Here is an 18,520-nt window from a genome sequence, read left to right on the forward strand (position 1 = left end):
AACCTCCATGCATGTATTACTCAATCTATTGTCAGTTTTTATCATTGATATATTTTCTTTGTTTGTTGCAGATGTGGACTTAGGTAATCAATTGGTACAGGTCATTTCACGTACCCAAACTCGGCTGGTGCTCAGTGACTTGGTGGAGTCTGATTCTGGTATCTACACATGTGCTGCAGAACCTAAGAGAGACACGGTTGTTGTCAACATCTACAGTAAGTTTGTTATTCAGATTAGTGTATGTTTGTGTGTACTGTATGAAGAAAAGCTAGTGTGGAATGGTAATGATAACACTCTGCTTTTCTGTAATGATCAGTACCTCAAAATAATGTCTCTAAGCACTTTACAGATATGTTATTACCCCAGTGAGCAGATTCTGCCTTGCCCGTACCTAAAGTATGCACTTTCTACAGTCCCTGGGGAGTATTCAAAGTCTATTACTGGGCAGACTACATTCACGTTGGCTTTCAAATTCGACCGGGCACCATCTTGATACCTTGGTGTTGAGTAGTAAACTGTGGAATGATGCCTTTTAAGAGTAATTACTTAAATATTGGATACTTGATATTAATTTCAAATCTTTGTTCTTCAATCATACTAATAATTAGGATTTATATATGTGTTCAATATATGTATTCAGCATATATATATTGGTGTTATCCATGCACAATTTTTGGATTCATTGATAAATATTCTTGTCTATTTGAAGATATACACTTCACAAACTATTTTCTATAGCCAGGTAATCTTTGGAATTACAGAATATTTGGGTTATGTTTTCTACAGTGCCATTTTTCCATCAGATCATTTTATTTTAAGCAATATGAAGTTGTTTGTCTTTCTGCTCATTATATGAAAGTGAAGGATTACAATACATATTGATAGTTATTATTTTTTCCAGATAAAAGACTTAAAGATGGATATATTTGATATTAAATTGTATGTTCGCTGTCTGTTTATTTTTAGTTCCTCGCTGCCTTCCTGAGTGTGAGAATGGAGGCAGTTGCGAGCAAGGAATCTGTGTATGTACAGAGTCTTTCACTGGACCTCGCTGCCAATACTCATGTGAGTTTTTCATTTTGTCTTTCTTGTTGGACTCTCAGATTCCCTACTGAATGGAACACAGTGTAACACTATTTGTTCACAGCATGTTCACAATATGTTCAGAGTGTGTTCACAATATGATCAGAGTGTGTTCACAATATGATCAGAGTGTGTTCACAATATGATCAGAGTGTGTTCACAATATGATCACAGTGTGTTAACAGCGTGTTGACAATATGTTCACATTGTGTTCACAATATGTTCACAGCATGTTCACAATATGTCCAGAGTGTGTTCACAATATGTTCAGAGCATGTTCATAAAATGTTCACAGTGTGTTCACAATAAGACCACAGTGTGTTAACAGTATGTTCACAGTGTATTTACAATTTTTTTCAGTGTGTATACAGTGTGCTTTAAGTGTGTTTACATTGTGCTCACAGTGTGTTTATAGTGTGTTCACAATATGATCACAGTGTGTTAACGGCATGTTCACATTATGTTCAGTGTGTTTACAATATGTTCAGAGTGTGTTCATAATATGTTCACAGCATGTTCATAATATGTTCACAGTGTGTTCACAATATGACCACAGGGTGTTAACAGTATGTTCACAGTGTATTTACAATGTTTTCAGTGTGTATACAGTGTGCTTTAAGTGTGTTTACAGTGTGCTCACAGTGTGTTTATAGTGTGTTCACAATATGATCACTGTGTGTTAACGGCATGTTCACAATATGTTCAGTGTGTTTACAATATGTTCACAGTGTGTTCATAATATGTTCACAGCATGTTCATAATATGTTCACAGCATGTTCATAATATGTTCACAGTGTGTTTACATTATGATCACAGTGTGTTAACAGTGTGTTCACAGTATGTTCACAGTGTATTTACATTGTTTTTTTTGCAATGTGCTTACAGTGTACTTAAAGTGTGTTTGCAATGTGTCAACAGTGTGTTTACAACGTGTTCACATAGAGACCTTTGTAAAAATTGTGATTCACACTGTCAAAATCCTCAAATTTAAGTGTATCATACTGTGGAGACTTCTACAGTGTGTTATTGTTCACAGTATGTTCCAATTAATGACTGCAAAAATGTGACTCACACTGTCGAGCTGCTCATATTGATCTGGTTGGAGATGTGTTCATATTCACAATGCAGTTTATCCTGGACGTCTAATTAAGATGTGAAATAACTGAAAGATGTTAGTGTTATGATTGCAGATGAGACAGATTTCAGTGTGGAGTTCAACCCCATCCAAGACATTCCACCGACTGCAGGTCAGAGCTACAGCGTTGCATGTGAGTTGAACGGACCCGTGGAGATTGGAAGACCGATGTGGATAGGACCTCTGGGTCAGGAAATAGCTCCAGTTGGACATGGTGAGTTATGTGTGTGGGGTTGGTGAAGGGGTTTGGTGGAGTGGTTGTTCTGATGATTGTCATTTTCAGAGTAGTGGTAATAGTTTTAGTAATGGTGGAATTGGTAGCTTTTCATATTTCTTACAATCTTGTCATGATTGTAGATTAAACTGATTTCAGTGTAGAGTTTAATCCCAGTGGACATAGTGAGTAATATGTTTGGGCGTGGTAATGGTGAGCTTGGAGTGGTAGTGATGATTATGAGGGTGGTATTTGAAGTGTAATGGTTGAGGTAAAGGGGAAGATTACTATGCTACATTGTACATTGGCAGCGTTTGTTTTAGTAATGTTGGTATTGGTAGTGTGGATTGTGGTGATGGTTAGAGTTGTGGTTGTGGTGATTGTAATTGTTAAAAAGAAGTAATAGTTTTAGAAATGGTGATATTGGTTGTGAAGGTGATTGCCGGCTGATGGTTTGGTTTATTTTTATAATGATTCTGATGTTATAGTGGTGGTATATATTTCTGTATTGGGACCTGTTTCATAAAGCTGTTCGTAAGTTACAAATGACTTAACGAACGACTGGTGACCCTTTCTTGTGCTATGTGATATATCCCTATGTAGCTGACTTATGTATAAGAACATGTTCCAGTCGTTCGTAAAGTTGTGCGTACCTTTACGAACAGCTTTATGGAACACTACCCTGGTGGTTTTAGAAATTGTGATATCTGTAGGGATTGTTTTAATGTTTAAGACTTATGTGTGTGTGGGGGGGGGATGGGGTTAGTTTGAATGGTGGTTGTAAAAATTGGATGTTTGGTGAAGAAGGTGACTATGATATTTTGTGATATTGCTGGTAATAGTTGTATGTGTATGGTAATATTTGGAGTGAGGTATGTTCAGTATTTTAATATTCTAGTGGTAGTTTTGGTTCTTATAATGGTGATAGTGATGATAGTAAGGATTGCGCTGGCGATTGTTAAATTGCTGGTGGCATTTTTGAACTTGGCAACGGTTGTAGTGGTAATGGTTGTAGTGGGAGCATTATTGGAACAAGTTATTAATATGATGGCAGTAGTTCTAGTGGTGATGGTATTGGGAAGTGATGATATTGAGGTGATGGTGACTGAAATGATGGTGCTAATGGTAGTGATGATGATATTGGTAGCAGAAGTCATGGTCTTAGTTAGGAGAATGGTGAAAATGAAATTATTTGATGATGAAGGTTTCTTATTCTGTTTATGGTAGCTCCCGTAGGAACCTGGCAGGACAGCATTTTGCTGGTAATCGCCAAGCTGGTATATAACCAATTACCTAGGAAACATTTTACGTCTAGGTTAATCAGTCATAATGGCTGACCTTATAGACGACAGATATTATTCTCAGGCCTTATTATCAAAGTGGAGACAATGGTAGAGTGGGGATTTGAACTAACAATCTTGCGATTATGAATCTGGTGATCTAATCACTGGACCACACGAGCCGATGTAGGTGTAGATGAAGGTGATGATGATAGTCATAAAAGGTTTTGTGGTATGTGTTGTGTAAATAAAACAAATACTGTTCCCCCAAATAGTCTCCTATCTCTTCAATGCACTGGTATTAGGATTTATTTACTGGTAACCTATCCCATCTCACTTAAACAGGTGGTGCAGACCATGTACATGTGGAGTTCCAAGGAATGAACGTCACCACTCTCCACTTAGACAGCATCTCAAGTGAACAAGCTGGCCTTTACATCTGTACCATTGGACCTGTTGCTGGAGTATACAACCTCACCTTAGGTATGTTAACCTTATGACCACCGAAGTCAATTATTTTCATAGGCTTTGGACGGGGACCACCTGGATCAAGTAGGCAATGGGTTAACCTGTTGGTTAACTACTGAATTTGGTTTTTGCCTTGGGTGTTTTACAGGTACCGCCTTGTTTGGATGGGCAATGGGTTAACCTGTTGACTACCAAATTTAGTCATTGTCATAGACTTTGGGAAGGGACCACCTGGCTCCAATAGGCAAGGGGGTAACGTGTCTACTGACTTCAGTCATTCCCGTAAGCTTTGTGTAGGGACCACTTGCTTCCAGTAGGCAATGTGTTAACCTGTTGACTACTTGATCCTGTCATTCCTGTAGGCTTTGTACATGGATAATCTAATTACAGGCTGCAATAGTCTGACATCATAAATAAATTGTTTAAAGAAAAGAGAGGACTGTGCATTTCTTCACCTGCAAACAACTGAATAGTGCATTATCTTGCAAATAGGAAAATATTGATTCTGGATTTTCATTTTGAGGTGAACCTTGCAAAGGAGTTAAGTACCAAAAAAGATCTAATCTGAGGGTTGTGCCATATCAGAGATAAGAGGAACACATAACACATTGAGCTAATGTAGATAGGCCTTCTAAGAAGATGCTGACAAGAAACATATATTTATCCTTCTATTTATCCTTATAACACTAGTTTGAGTAGGTTGCACAAATGTAGATGAAAAGTTAAAATGCTTTGAACTTCTAGCTTTATCGTTTTATCTTAGTTTAGACATAAGTTGAAGATAATGAAAAATATACCCAGAAGTAACTAATTTCTTTTGATTAAAATTAATATTTTTGATTGATTTTATTTTAGACTCTCCTTTTATGACTAATATATATTTGTTGTAGTTGCTAAGATGTTTTGTATGTTTTTTCTGTTTTGTATCTTTGTGTAATGTCAATATACATGTGTTAGGCTTTGTAGTATACAATATATGTTTCTAACTATTTTGATAGACCATTCACAATGTTTTTATTCTTGTTTTAGGTTCTTTTCATGATTTCTGTTCAAATAATTTTCTTATCTAAATTTCAAGCGATTATTTTCATTTGATGTTTTCAAAAGTGAAGTCATTTACTTTTCAATTATGAAATAATTAAAACACAGATTGTGAAATCATGTTTCAGTTAATTAACTTCATGATCTTTCTCTTGTTCAACTCTTGCTTGTTGTCCCTTGGGTGATTTAACAAATTTATCAAATCCGTTTCTTTGTAATTTATTTTGTTGTAAACACATTTTTCCTTTGCTGTGTATTTCTGAGCTAACATTTTTAACCTTTGATTCATGTCTTTTCTCTTTCTATGTGATGTACATATTATTTGATCTCTATCTGTTTTCTTTCTATGGATGCCTTGTTTCTGTCCCTCTGACAGCTTTACACTGCTCACCCCCATGTATGAATGGAGGTGTCTGCCAGGGGGGTCGTTGTGAATGCCCCGAGTCTCACACAGGGGAGACGTGCAGTCAGCCAGGTATAAAAACAAATGTCATATCCTCTATACCAAATCGGAATGAAATCATCCCCTCCCCTGCCTTCCATTAGCACTATCAAGAACCGATTATCATAGCTCATTGGGAAGTATATATGTAATGTTGCCAATTTGAATGTTCATCAAGGAACCAAAAAAAAGGGAATGTTGTCACAGTGTGTAGGATTGACATGGTATTTTGACCATGATATGGCAGGCCATTCATGTTACTGCTTGAAATCATAATTTTTTTCATAGTTCTATGAAATTTACCCTTTCTCTAGTTTCTCATCTAATTTGAAGGAAATATAATAGAATACATGTATGAATGATTAATTACCAATTTCCATAGGAAAATAAGCATACTTTGAAATTATAGAGTACACAACATAATAAGATGTGGTCCTAATTAAAAGAAAAAATAACACATAAAAAAATATGTCTGCTATAAATAGCAAATAAGTGAGTGTGATTGGCTTGCCATAGTTAGTGTCATATCACTCGAATATGCCACCAGCAGGGCTCTGTTTCTCAAAGACTTGCAATTATAATATCTTTGCCATAATGCTATTGAAATCTTGATGTGGGTGGGTTGGCTGCTGAGTTCAGTTACCATGATGGCAAAGTTAAAGTTGTTCATGAAACAGGTCCCTTGTGTTCTGGTCCATGACAAGTACTTCATGTAATTATACACCATTTTCACCACACATGCACATTTACATACATGTATGTACCATGCTCATGCCATCAGTAGGCCTATATACTCAATTTTCCTATTTGATTTATATGAATGCCATTTTACTTATTTAAAGTTGCACCACATCAAGTATAGATTTCATTTGAATTACATGTGATATTTTTTATATATATTCTGTTGAAAGAAACTTTCCATTATTTATACAGTGATAGTACTGTATGCCATGTACATTTTAAGCTTGATATGACATTGAAAGATTTAAAGGCATGTACATATTTCTATTTTTTACAGTGCATCCTAAAGAAAAAGAGGATAACATATTAGTTTTTCTTTAACTCTGACAAATTATTTGCAATATATCATGTAAACCAACATAATGCTCAGATTCTCTTGTAAATTTCTTATCTGATATGATATAAACAATTTTATGCATAGATGAGCAAGAATCTGGTATTTCATTGGCAACTCAAGTTGTACTGATTAATTGATTATTACACAGATTTTTCATTGGCATTTCTTTAGTTTGTTATGTTTCTACTTACAACATGGCAGAAAACACATTTAATGATGACTTTCTGCGTAATGGTCTCAGACAAACAGCTTCAGTTTTTATTGTTCATAATCTGCCATGCACCAACAAATTACTTTCTTTCAAATTAAGGATATCTTATCTTTAGCGTCAGATTTGTAATAAAAATACATTCCCAGATTGACATAATTGAATATGCTGTATGAAAGGGGGTTTCCTTTTTTCAAGGATGTACTGTAATACACGCTGCATGATGTCAATTAAGCGCTCAATGGACCCACGAATTGCATCAAATTAAAAAATGTGCAAATCCCCAATTTGTAACCATGCAGCAATTGTATGCTGAGCCCAATAATGCAATAAAATAAAAATCCACAAGTACTTGTGATTGAAATAATTCTGCAATTCATTTTTATGTATGTTATCTATTTAGTGCTCTGACTCGAGGCTACTGTATGCATACTTGCAAAAACTGCAGAGTGTTCCATGAAGCAATCGGCAATGTCATGAGAACAATAAAATTACTTTTGACAATGCAAGTTGGCAACTTTGTAATAAAATCTTGAAGAATTGATAATTTTCGGCTTCTGTTTTATCCATACATGATTATTTCAACTTTGTACCTGAGTGATGTATGCTAAATATATTGTTACCATTTTGTGTAGTAAATATGGATAAATTCAAATTGTAGGAAAGTCATATACACATCATTCGGTTTAGGGTAACCAAGGGTATTGTTTAATAAAAACAAATATTGATTTTCACTCACAAATTTGCACTAAGCTAATCACATGCAAGTATTCAAATGCTTGTAACAATCATCAGTGAAAATCATTTACTATTTATTTCATTAAATACTACATTAGTTATATTGTAGGTGATGAACAGTCATGTCTAGATTTTGAAGAACGGTGCTTTCCGTCTACTTCTGTCTTTTCGCATTTATAGTGTTTTCTTATTATCTTCCAATCTTTCCAATCAAATAACCAATCACATGATTTCAATCATATCTGGGATTCTGGATATTAACATGTTGACTAATGAATTCTGTAATTCCCATAGCCTTTGTACGGAGATAATCTGGTTCCAGTGGGCAATAGGTTAATAGCTTTTCCAATATGTGGTATGGATTACTCTCCATATAATCCACCTTTCAGTGCCTGAAGCTCTTGAAGTTTTGTAGAGATACAACTATTAATAATAATAATACATAAGATTTATATAGCGCACTTTCCATCTTGATTAGATGCTCAAGGCGCTTCAGAGCAGAACAACAAAAACTATTTACATATACATGTAAAACATGTCTGAACAATAAGTCAATGTCTATCAAAAAACGCTTTTATACAGGTAAGTTTTCAGGTTGCCCTTGAAGGTGGTCGCTGAAGTCTGGGTTTTCAAACTGTGTGGGAGAGAATTCCATAGGCTAGGTCCTGCATGAGCAACTCCATGTCAAAGATTGAGAAATCAAAACAAATAGCCACGTATAAATTTGATATACAGATAGGAGTGATGCTGAAATTGGATTGATTTTATAGGCAGTTTCTTCTCACAATCTGTATCATATGTCTTCTTAACTCTCTAATTTCTGATCAACAACACGGTTTAATGCATAATTACTAAAACGCTGCTTTGAACAAGATAATCCCCCTTTTAGACTAAACAAATTTTGTTTTAATGTGTTTCTATAGATTGCATGGCTTAAAATATATTTCCTGTAAAGCAGCTTGCATGATGCCTTTTTGCTTTATTTATTGAGAGTATCAGTGGTGCTGGAATGTTTGTGTATTGCAAAGCTTAGTGCGCCTTCAAACTGTTGGTCTAGTCAGAAAGTTCTAGCACCACTGATGTATTTTGTAGATGCATCATTCAATGTACAACTCTCTGTTTTTTTGACAGCAAATTCTTTGTCATTCTTATCATTTCATATTAGTTAGTTTTGATCATTGTTCATACATGCTATTCAAATTTTCATGTTCAAAAGCAACAATCAAATATTTTCTTCAATTGTGATAAAATTGAAATATTGAAATAATATTCATAAATTATATGTACTATATATCTTGATGGTAAGTAACAAGTCTTTTTTCCTTTTATCTCATCTTAAAATATCAGTTTGTTTTTCATAGTATCATATACTATTGGGTTTACACCATGAACGTGTTATATGCCATTTTCTAGTGTGCACTTGGTCAATGCTTGAAATGAATTCACATCAAGTTGAAGAACATAGATGAAATAAATGCAAAGGAGTGATATCACCATGAAGGTGAAATTTGCTTGCATGTATGATAAAATGCACAAATTATATTTGAAAAAATAGTTCTTCATAAAAAGTTAAAGAGCTTATGACACAGGTAAGGCGATCATGTTATTTACCAAAGCCTTCAGTAACTCGATATCAGTGCTTAAACTATGCAAGAAAGACATGTCTACAAATTTTTGTTGCTTTGATTTGAGGATCATAGAAGAACATGATTATGATTGGATGGGACTACATGATGAATGTTGTATGTCTTTTTGTTTACAGTACCAGGATGTCACAGCATGCAGGCCTGCTACAATGGAGGAACCTGCCTTGAGCACAGGTGCTTCTGTAAACCTGATTTCACTGGAGAACTTTGTCAGTTCACTGGTAAGATTTATATCTGGTAATGAATACATATTTATGTTCAACCCTGAAAGAGTTATTATTAAACCCTTTGAGGGAGAAGTGATTATTAAATAAGTGTTTGCCAGTCTAGCTTTTTAATACACAAAGCCCCAAGTCATGAAAGATATGTTAGACTGATGGGCAAATATTTTATCTGTCATAGATCTCTTCAATTTGGGAATCTGACATACATGTATGAGTGATAATCATAGGTGTTGTAGACAAAAAATTATCCCATAGCGACAATGTTGTGGCAATGATACATAGGGAGGATCCACTATCTGGCTTTTAATAATGTATTTTATGGAGATTTCATGATGTGATGGCTTAATAATATCTTGTTTTTATATGCCTGTCTCGACGGGAGGTATTATGGTATCTCGCTCACAAGATCAAAATTGTGGGCTCCACGTCCCACTAGCAGTACTTGCTATTTCAGTGGAGTCCTTTTACCAATGAAGTTTATATGACAATTTACCCTTAATGTATTTTGGCATTATTTGGTAATAAATTCAGTTCAAATCACAGTGACATGTTTTCATCTTACCCTTCTGAAGTACTTGTTAACGTGACAACTTTAGTTGAACTTAACCTAGGCTCATATAATTTGGTGTGTATGATACTAGCATAGATCCTAGCAATTCTATCAATTTTGAGGTCAGAAGGTCAAAGGTGAAGTCGCCATCTTCCACTTTTCTTGCTTGACTAATAGCTCCATTTTCCACGTTACAGATGGGCGTATTATGTGCTCGCCTTAGCGACACTCTTGTTATCAATCCTGGTACTCATGTCTTTTGGCAGAGCAAGCCTCAGTTTGTGCTTTTAAAAAAAGCTAAGAAAGCTTAGGTTTTTAATCATGCTGAAAAAAAGTTACAAATGCTTCACTAAACAAAATAAAATATTCTTCCAAAGAACAAGATAAGCAAAATCAATAAGATATTGAAGAAATTATGTGAAATCACTCTTTCTGATGTCAGTGAGCATTGATGCCAACCTTCGAATCGAGCTTGATCCAGATAATGACTACACTGAAGGAGGGAATGTGAGCTTCTTATGTATCACCAACGGACCAGATGCTCCTCTCAATCCAAGATGGCGGAAAGGAGACTATCAGTATATCCAGTCACCGGTGTTCGGTAAGTAATTATCTTGATGATGAATATGATGATTATGATGTTGGATAAAATGATGATGTTGATGACGGTAATGGTGGTTGGTGGGAACGATGATGTTGTTGGTGATGATGGTTGTGATTGGTAATAATGATGGTGCTGATGATGATGGTGATGGAGATGATGGTGGTGATGGTGATGATGATGGTCATGGTGGTGGTATTGATGTTGATGGTGGTGATGCGCCGATGGTGCATTTCATAATGATACGGATAACGTAAGATTCTGTATACAATTATATCTTACTCAATACTATCCTTGAATATCAAATAGTTTATATCAATCCCAAACCCAAATAAACACATAAGACAGATAGACTGTGACCAAACGCTAAATATAAACAAATCTAAATGACCATAAACTACTAAATAGTTCAAGTGTTAAATGGTTAAATTTGATATCTCTTCAGGAGAAGGAAACCACATCTTCACTTCCCGGAAGTCAGCCTTCATCACCCAACTGAAGATCATGAATGTCAGTGTACAGGACAGCGCTAGGTACACCTGTAATGCTGGGCCACTCCAACAGTCTATCTCACTCACCATCTACAACAACAGTAAGTTTTGTTGATGCTCTCTTACTCCTTCAGATTTTTTAATTGTCTTCTTCCCTTCATCACCTTACCTTTATCTTCCTCCTTCTTTTATTCTTCTTCCGGTGGTCCAGTGGTATTGGGTTTAACCTCCTTAAGTATAATTAACATTGTGAGAGTATCAAATATTGATTCTTTTTGTTTTGTCTACTTTTTCTCTTCCTCTTTTTCTCTTTCTCTTTTTCTACTCTTTCTTTTCCACAACTTCTTTGTTTTTTGCATCAATATTACTTCTGAAACTATCTTACAACATTGCATAAAGCATTAAAATATCTTTGGCTTACACAACTACTATGGTAGGTGGAGTTAAACACCTTGAAAAATCCAGAGAATTTAATGTCGATGGCAAAGATACCAAGTTACTGTCCCATGCCATATGACCGGGGTACATGTACTACTTGAACCTACTTGCTAAGTTGCGTGTCATTAAATACACTGCTTTCTTGTTTTATATTTTTTCAGCCTATCCATGTATCCCACGTTGCGTCAATGGAGGGCGCTGTATAGAAGGTATCTGTCTATGTCTGGAAGGATACACCGGAGAAGCCTGTGACGAGCTGGGTAAGTTGAATTCTTTTGAATTGTATTTCTTTGTGCCAACATTTCTTTAACTATTCAAATCAAATCAAGCATATCAGGAGACTTCAAAAGCATTGAAGACTATATACTTTGTTGAATAGTTTCTGCCATCTTTAAATTTAGATTATTATCAAATATATATCATAGCTATTGTTATCAAATTTCACATGGTCATGAAGTTTGGATATTTCATGCATTGTATCTTATTGCTCTGGGTTGTGATAGCTCAGCTCAAAGAGCCAGGCCCAGCGCTTTCGTAGCCTCTGACAGAGATACAATTTTTTATGTCTTCTGGAAGGCTTTCCCAAAATGTGGGGCATGCATGAGCAAATGACTACCCCAATTATTTTGAAACTTCAGGAATCACAATTTAGTCAGAAGTTGATGAGCATAGAGACCTTATTGGTCTGAAGTAACTGATATAAATAGAGATCATGATGGGGTGCCTGTCCATGAATGCAATGATAAACAAGCAAAAAGAAATCTTGAATATTATCTGATGAATGACTTGAATAACCTTTTCCAAAGATACATTTAAATATCCTAATATTGCATTATCTACATGTAAAATTCAGTCTCAAATATGTACAATGTATTTAGGTTCAATATGATATTTATTTTCTTTTCTTTCTTGTACTAACTAGAGTGCTAAGAGACTTAACTGCAATTTTTGCTATATGAAAATTGAGTATTATTATTATTATAACTTTGATGGAGACAAAGTTTGTTGTGTGTTTATGTTCCAGTTCCTGAATGTCAACCAATGTGTGAAAATGGTGGTGAATGTATCGAAGGTGAATGTAGATGTCCAAGAGGGTTCAACGGATCAGCTTGCCAGTATCAAGGTATGTACTTATCATATTCATATTCAAAAACTAATATTTTTCATTTCACTTATTTCATATTTCACATTTATTTCATGTACAACCTCTCCCTGATATTAATGCATAATATAAAAGCAATATGTATACAAGTAACATAACAATACAATTAGTCAAGTAATAAAGTTATAACTTGACTCAAGTTAAAGAAATAAGTTTGGACCTACATAAAAGCAAGCTAGTAAAAGTTTGAGCCTCAATAAAATGAGTAAAAATTGACAAATTTTGGAAACAAATTTGAATTTTAATGACCTTAATTGTGCTTCATATTAATACACGTCATACTTTCGAATTGACTAGTTTATGAATTGAAGTCGAAAAGGAATATCAGGGAGGGGGTCTCAGAGGTATGAAAAGGTTGATGTGATTAATTGTCGAAATGTAGCTCAAATGTGTGCTCAACAGACTTGAAATGTTGGCATTTTAAGAGGTTAATCAGTCTTATTTTGATTCAATCATAAAAATCTCTCATTTTCAGTTGTGGAGCCCATCTCCATCGCGATTCACCCAGAGGAAGGTCAAGTCTTCTATACCGGAGAGAACATTGCCTTCCTTTGCCTCACCCAAGGAACGTTTGCCCCAGAGAACCCCCAGTGGAAGGATCCCAGGGGTAGGGCAGTTGGCATCAGACAGACCAGTAAGTATTGATCAGTTACAGCACCTTTTAGATCCCACCTCTTCTGGCCCTTTCTTGATCATTCATCGTAGCAAAGGAGAGGCCTCTGATTATCAGGGCTTATTTAGGAAACCTTCAATACCCTTCTCGCAAAGGAGGGCTCCTAGCAAAAGCAGAGAAAACGTTGCTCTTGTGAATAACAGAGAGGACTTTATATTTATTTGGATTTGTGCGAGTTGTACTTTCTCTCTCTCTCTCTCTCTGTCTATGGAGATCACCTTTTTTTCTGTAGGCCTAGTGGCCAAAAAATGTAAAAACCAGCAGCCTGTATGTGTAAAATTATGTCACGAATGGTTGTTACTGGAAAGAAATCCACGTTTTTGCTTCTTAATTGCAGCAATGCTTGGATGCTTATGTAAAATGCAATGTTCCCAAATGTTAACCCGTGACATCATTTATTATTTGTCCTAGGTGTTGATCGTATATTCACATTCGCTGTCAACTCCACTGCTACCAGACTTTACATCAGGCCTCTCGCAGAGGGAGATGCTGGATACTTCACCTGCGCTACTGGCCCTCTGAACAGCACCGTGTTTATCAGTATTGAAGGTACCTGTGAAACGATATGCTGTTCATACAGTGAAATTTCGCTAGAGTAATATATGAATAACCTGCACATACCTCCTTTTATAAAGAGTTAGATAGTAACTTGATAATACTTTGTAAGAATTTCCATTCTTATCACATCATCGCTATTGATTATGAGATGAAATTGGACAAAGTAGCGAATTTGCCAAATGGCAGTAAGACCAGGTGGTTAGTACAACTGATGTAAGACCAAGTAGAAATACTTCGCAGTAGCTAAGAACGATGGAACAATTTTGAATCAAACTAGGCCATTCAAACATAATAATAATAATATGTTAATTTATATAGCACTCTTAGAATATATCACCTTTCACAGCGCTTTACACAATGATGGAATAGAAAATTATAATAACTAATACATGTGAAGATTATTTATTAAAAAGCAGAGTTTTTAGATGTTTCTTAAATACTTCCAAAGAAGGGAAAAGTGGCATATATCTTGGAAGGTCATTCCGGAGTCCTGGGGCACATGTCTGAAAAACATTGTCACCAGCTTTGGTATTTGTCCGTGGAACATGGAGTAGAGTAATGGTTGTACTGGAGCGAAGCCCGGGACGTTCTGACTGATGTGGGCGGATGAGAGAGTCCATGTAGTGTGGAGCTTCATCATGGATAATATTGAAAACAATGGTCATAATCTTGAAGACAGTACGTTGCTTCACTGGAAGCCAATGCAACTCTCTTAACAGAGGAGTAAAATGATCGTGCTTACGAGCTTTGAAAACCAGTTTGGCTGCACATAAAACAATAGAATATAATACATGGGATTTAAAAAAAATTACAAGATTATGGGGGCCGTATTGTTCATAAAGGCAAGTCAAATTCATACATGTCCTTCAGGACATCCTTGTCATTCTAATGTCAATGTTCATTCATGTGTCCTACAGAATGTCCTTGTCATTCTAATGTCAATGTTCACTCATGTGTCCTACAGAACGACCTTGTCCTCTGAACTGTGCTAATGGAGGAACCTGTATGGATGGCGTCTGCTCCTGTCCTGAAGGCTACCAAGGATCATTCTGCCAGATTGGAAGTAAGTTCCTCCTTCTATTTAATTCTTATCTTCATATCCCGTGGTTTGTAAGACCAATGGCTGTTGCAGAAAGAATTATGTCTAAATGTGACTCAATAATTCAAGTGCAATTCTCAGATGCACAGTTTTCATTGGTTGAAAAGCAAGTTGTGTCTCATTTTCAGAGTTGTGTTTGATTGCAACTCTTTTTGCAACAAGCCTCTGCACATGTTTGACTGTGTCTGTACCTATAACTTTCATAGACATTTGGGCAATGATATAGTGTCCTTTTATCAATAAATTCAATGTTATTTGTTTCTAGTTGGTTTCCAATCCTCCATTGTGATCATCCCAAGCATTGAGAAGGGCCTATGGTCAGGCCCTTTGGTTGCATAGGACCAGTACATTCTTGGCATTCCTTTATGCATTTAACTTTGAGCTTATGAATATTCATGACATCATCTCCCCATTTTTAGTTGGTTTCCAGTCTTCTATTGTCATCACCCCAAGTATTGAAAAGAGTCATATGGTCAGTGAAGACATTATGTTCTTGTTTATGACCAGTGGATCCATGAATGCCTGTTCAATTTCCAGAAACACATGTATTTAACTTTGAGCTTATGAATATTCATAACATCATCCCTCCATTTTTCAGTTGGTTTCCAGTCTTCTATTGTCATCATCCCAAGCATTGAGAAGAGTCCTATGGTTGGTGAGGACATTGAGTTCTTGTGCAGGACCAGTGGAGCCAATGCCCCAAGGTATCCATTCTGGAGGAACCCCACTGGCAAGGTCATCTCATCAAACCCTTCAAGTAAGTTCATTTCTGTGCCGTACAATACTCTATATCGGCGGTACAGTGGAAATATAATGATGACTAATAATGATAATATTAGCTATTTATAGAGCAAAAAAAAATAGCCTATTCCGAGACGTGTTAGTAATATTACTCTGGTTTTAGATCGAACTGCCTTCCAGCGCTCAGTGCATTTGAGGAATGTAATCCTGCTGGGAACTCATTCCATTTACCCAACTATTGATTTTACACAGTGTTCGATGCAAATAGATAATAATTGTCAGCCCGTCATAATTTTTTTCTTGGGCAATTGTGTTATACAATCATTATGATATGACTTTTTGAATGCAATGTCAGAGTAATTCAATATCTTGCGAAGATAAATTTTATTGATATTAATTTTTGAAATATAATTTGCACTACTATCCTTTGAAAAAAGTTGAATATGGGTTTGTATTTAGTGCCAGGTTAATGCATAAATACTGAAATACATGAGAGACATAAAAAAATGAAAGTAATGAATTTATTGACACTTAAAAAAACCTATATATATTTCTGTTTGTTTTAAGAGATCAGCAAACAGAAATATGGCTGTTTAATGCAAACTCATTTGCTATAATCTGTAACTTTTTAGTTCGGGACCACCGAGTGTATACCCAACGTCTGTCAGACTACGAGACCAAGTTGATCATCCATAACTTTACCAACAATGACATGGGTATCTACCGTTGCAACGGAGGCCCTCTGACAACCACCTTCACTATAGTCCTGGCAGGTATGTTCAAATATTAATTATATGCATGTACTTTCAAGGATGTAAATGAGTCTATTGTATCGGAAATACAATTGATTTGCTCTTCTGTATTTCAGAAGTATTGAGGAATTAATTTTGAATTTTATTCCCTGTCAAGTTTCATTTTAACAGGTGTTTTGTTCATTCTATTCAACAACACTTAATTTCTGGCCTTCTCTCTTAGAATTTACTCATGATTCTTTCACTCTGTCCACCATTAGGACAAACTTTTAGCCATTCCTATGCTTCCTCTGCTTTTTGACTATCAAATCTTTTTGAAGCAACTTCAAGGACATACAATTTGTACTTAGACACGTATTCATACCTTTGCTGACCAAATTTCTAGATCTTTTCTACAAGATACGTGTTATGGATCGTTCATTTCATCTGAAAGGGAACTTTGAAAATGATTCTTTAGATTTGCCTAAACCTAACATGCTATATAAAGCCATGGTGATATTGCTTGTGATGAAGCTCAATTTGTGAGTTTCATTATTCATACCCTATAAATATTCCTTATCATGAAAAGCCTACTTGCCTTTGAGGGTCTTCAACTTTTTCCTACCTATTGGACACTATTGGTAATCAAAGTTGGTAATTTGTAACTCAATGTTCAGGATTAACATTAAGTGACAACATGATAGGCGAAACTTGTGCATATGTATTTTAAATGCATAGAATAATTTATGTCCTTGTGTTCTGCAGAGCGATCATGCGATCCACCCTGTTCCAATGGAGGAACATGTAACAATGGAGTCTGTGACTGTGCTGATGGATTCATTGGTGGACACTGTGAACTTAGAGGTACGATATTCTTTCATATAAAAATGATATGTTGATGAGGATTTGGATGGTGATAATGATGATGATGGTGGTAGTGACGATGGTGATGATGTTGATTGTGGTGATAGTGGTGATGATGATGTCAGATGATGATGATAATGATGGTGATGGTGAAGATAAAGGTGATGAGATCATCTCATCATCTTTACCTTCAACATCACCATCATTATTATTATTATTACTATTTGTTTTGTCGTCACCTGTGCCTGGGAGGTGTAAAGCAAACTGAATCACTATGACCCACAGGTCTCTCCTCCCGATTATTTTCATTGAGATGAGAGTGATTATGATGATTACATTTTTGATAATGATGAAGATGCTGTTAAATCAGTTGAAGATATCAAATTATGTGATTAGTAATAATGATCATAGGACATGTACATTGATGACTGAACTGAAATTGGTGATGATGGCAATGGTGATTATAATGAGGATTGTATTACTGATAATAAAGGGAAATGAAAATGATGATGATAATAATAATAATAATAATAATAATAATAATAACAATAATGATAATTATAATAATAATAAGAAGAACAAGAAGAAGAATTTATTTATTTATTTATAAGTCTATTTTTAGTAGGGTAGCTCCATCAGTAATTGACATACTGTTGTCCTTGGAGGCCCTACAACAAAAATACAAACATATAACAAACATGAGTATAAACAGTGTACAATGTAAGTTGAAACGAACAAACTGTAAAGAAAAGAACAACACAAGGGGCCAGTTTATAAATTAAGACTATTATAACGCCAAAATAGAAGACTAAATGAGGATTCGGAATGAGCATTTCTTAATAAGAATAAGAAGAGGAAGAGTAAGAAGAAGAGGAAGAGGAAGAAGAAGAAGAAGAAAATGGAGAAGTAGAAGAAGAACAAGAAAAAGAAGAAGAAGTAGAAGAAGAAGGAGAACAAGAAGAAGAAGAAGAAAGAAGATTAAAAGAAGGAGGAACATGGTGAGGAAAGAGAAGGTGGAGCAGAACAGTTTAGATTATAGGTCATTTGACAATGAC

At 35.4% G+C, this 18,520-nt stretch overlaps 1 protein-coding gene across 1 annotated transcript in view; it reads left to right on the plus strand.

Moving 5' to 3' along the window:
* The window catches only part of LOC121419513, a 331,043-nt gene that overhangs the window by 236,533 nt on the left and 75,990 nt on the right, over positions 1-18,520 (plus strand). The window contains exons 141-156 of the mRNA XM_041613966.1: positions 72-215; positions 967-1,065; positions 2,274-2,432; positions 4,058-4,195; positions 5,598-5,696; positions 9,450-9,554; positions 10,550-10,708; positions 11,154-11,300; positions 11,799-11,897; positions 12,662-12,760; positions 13,275-13,433; positions 13,884-14,021; positions 14,995-15,093; positions 15,728-15,886; positions 16,503-16,643; positions 17,367-17,465. Coding sequence (XP_041469900.1) covers positions 72-215; positions 967-1,065; positions 2,274-2,432; positions 4,058-4,195; positions 5,598-5,696; positions 9,450-9,554; positions 10,550-10,708; positions 11,154-11,300; positions 11,799-11,897; positions 12,662-12,760; positions 13,275-13,433; positions 13,884-14,021; positions 14,995-15,093; positions 15,728-15,886; positions 16,503-16,643; positions 17,367-17,465 — 2,043 coding nt within the window. The remainder of the gene's footprint in view (positions 1-71; positions 216-966; positions 1,066-2,273; positions 2,433-4,057; positions 4,196-5,597; positions 5,697-9,449; positions 9,555-10,549; positions 10,709-11,153; positions 11,301-11,798; positions 11,898-12,661; positions 12,761-13,274; positions 13,434-13,883; positions 14,022-14,994; positions 15,094-15,727; positions 15,887-16,502; positions 16,644-17,366; positions 17,466-18,520) is intronic.

The sequence above is a fragment of the Lytechinus variegatus genome, chromosome 8 (assembly GCF_018143015.1).
Source record: "Lytechinus variegatus isolate NC3 chromosome 8, Lvar_3.0, whole genome shotgun sequence".
In the NCBI taxonomy this organism is placed as follows: domain Eukaryota; kingdom Metazoa; phylum Echinodermata; class Echinoidea; order Temnopleuroida; family Toxopneustidae; genus Lytechinus; species Lytechinus variegatus.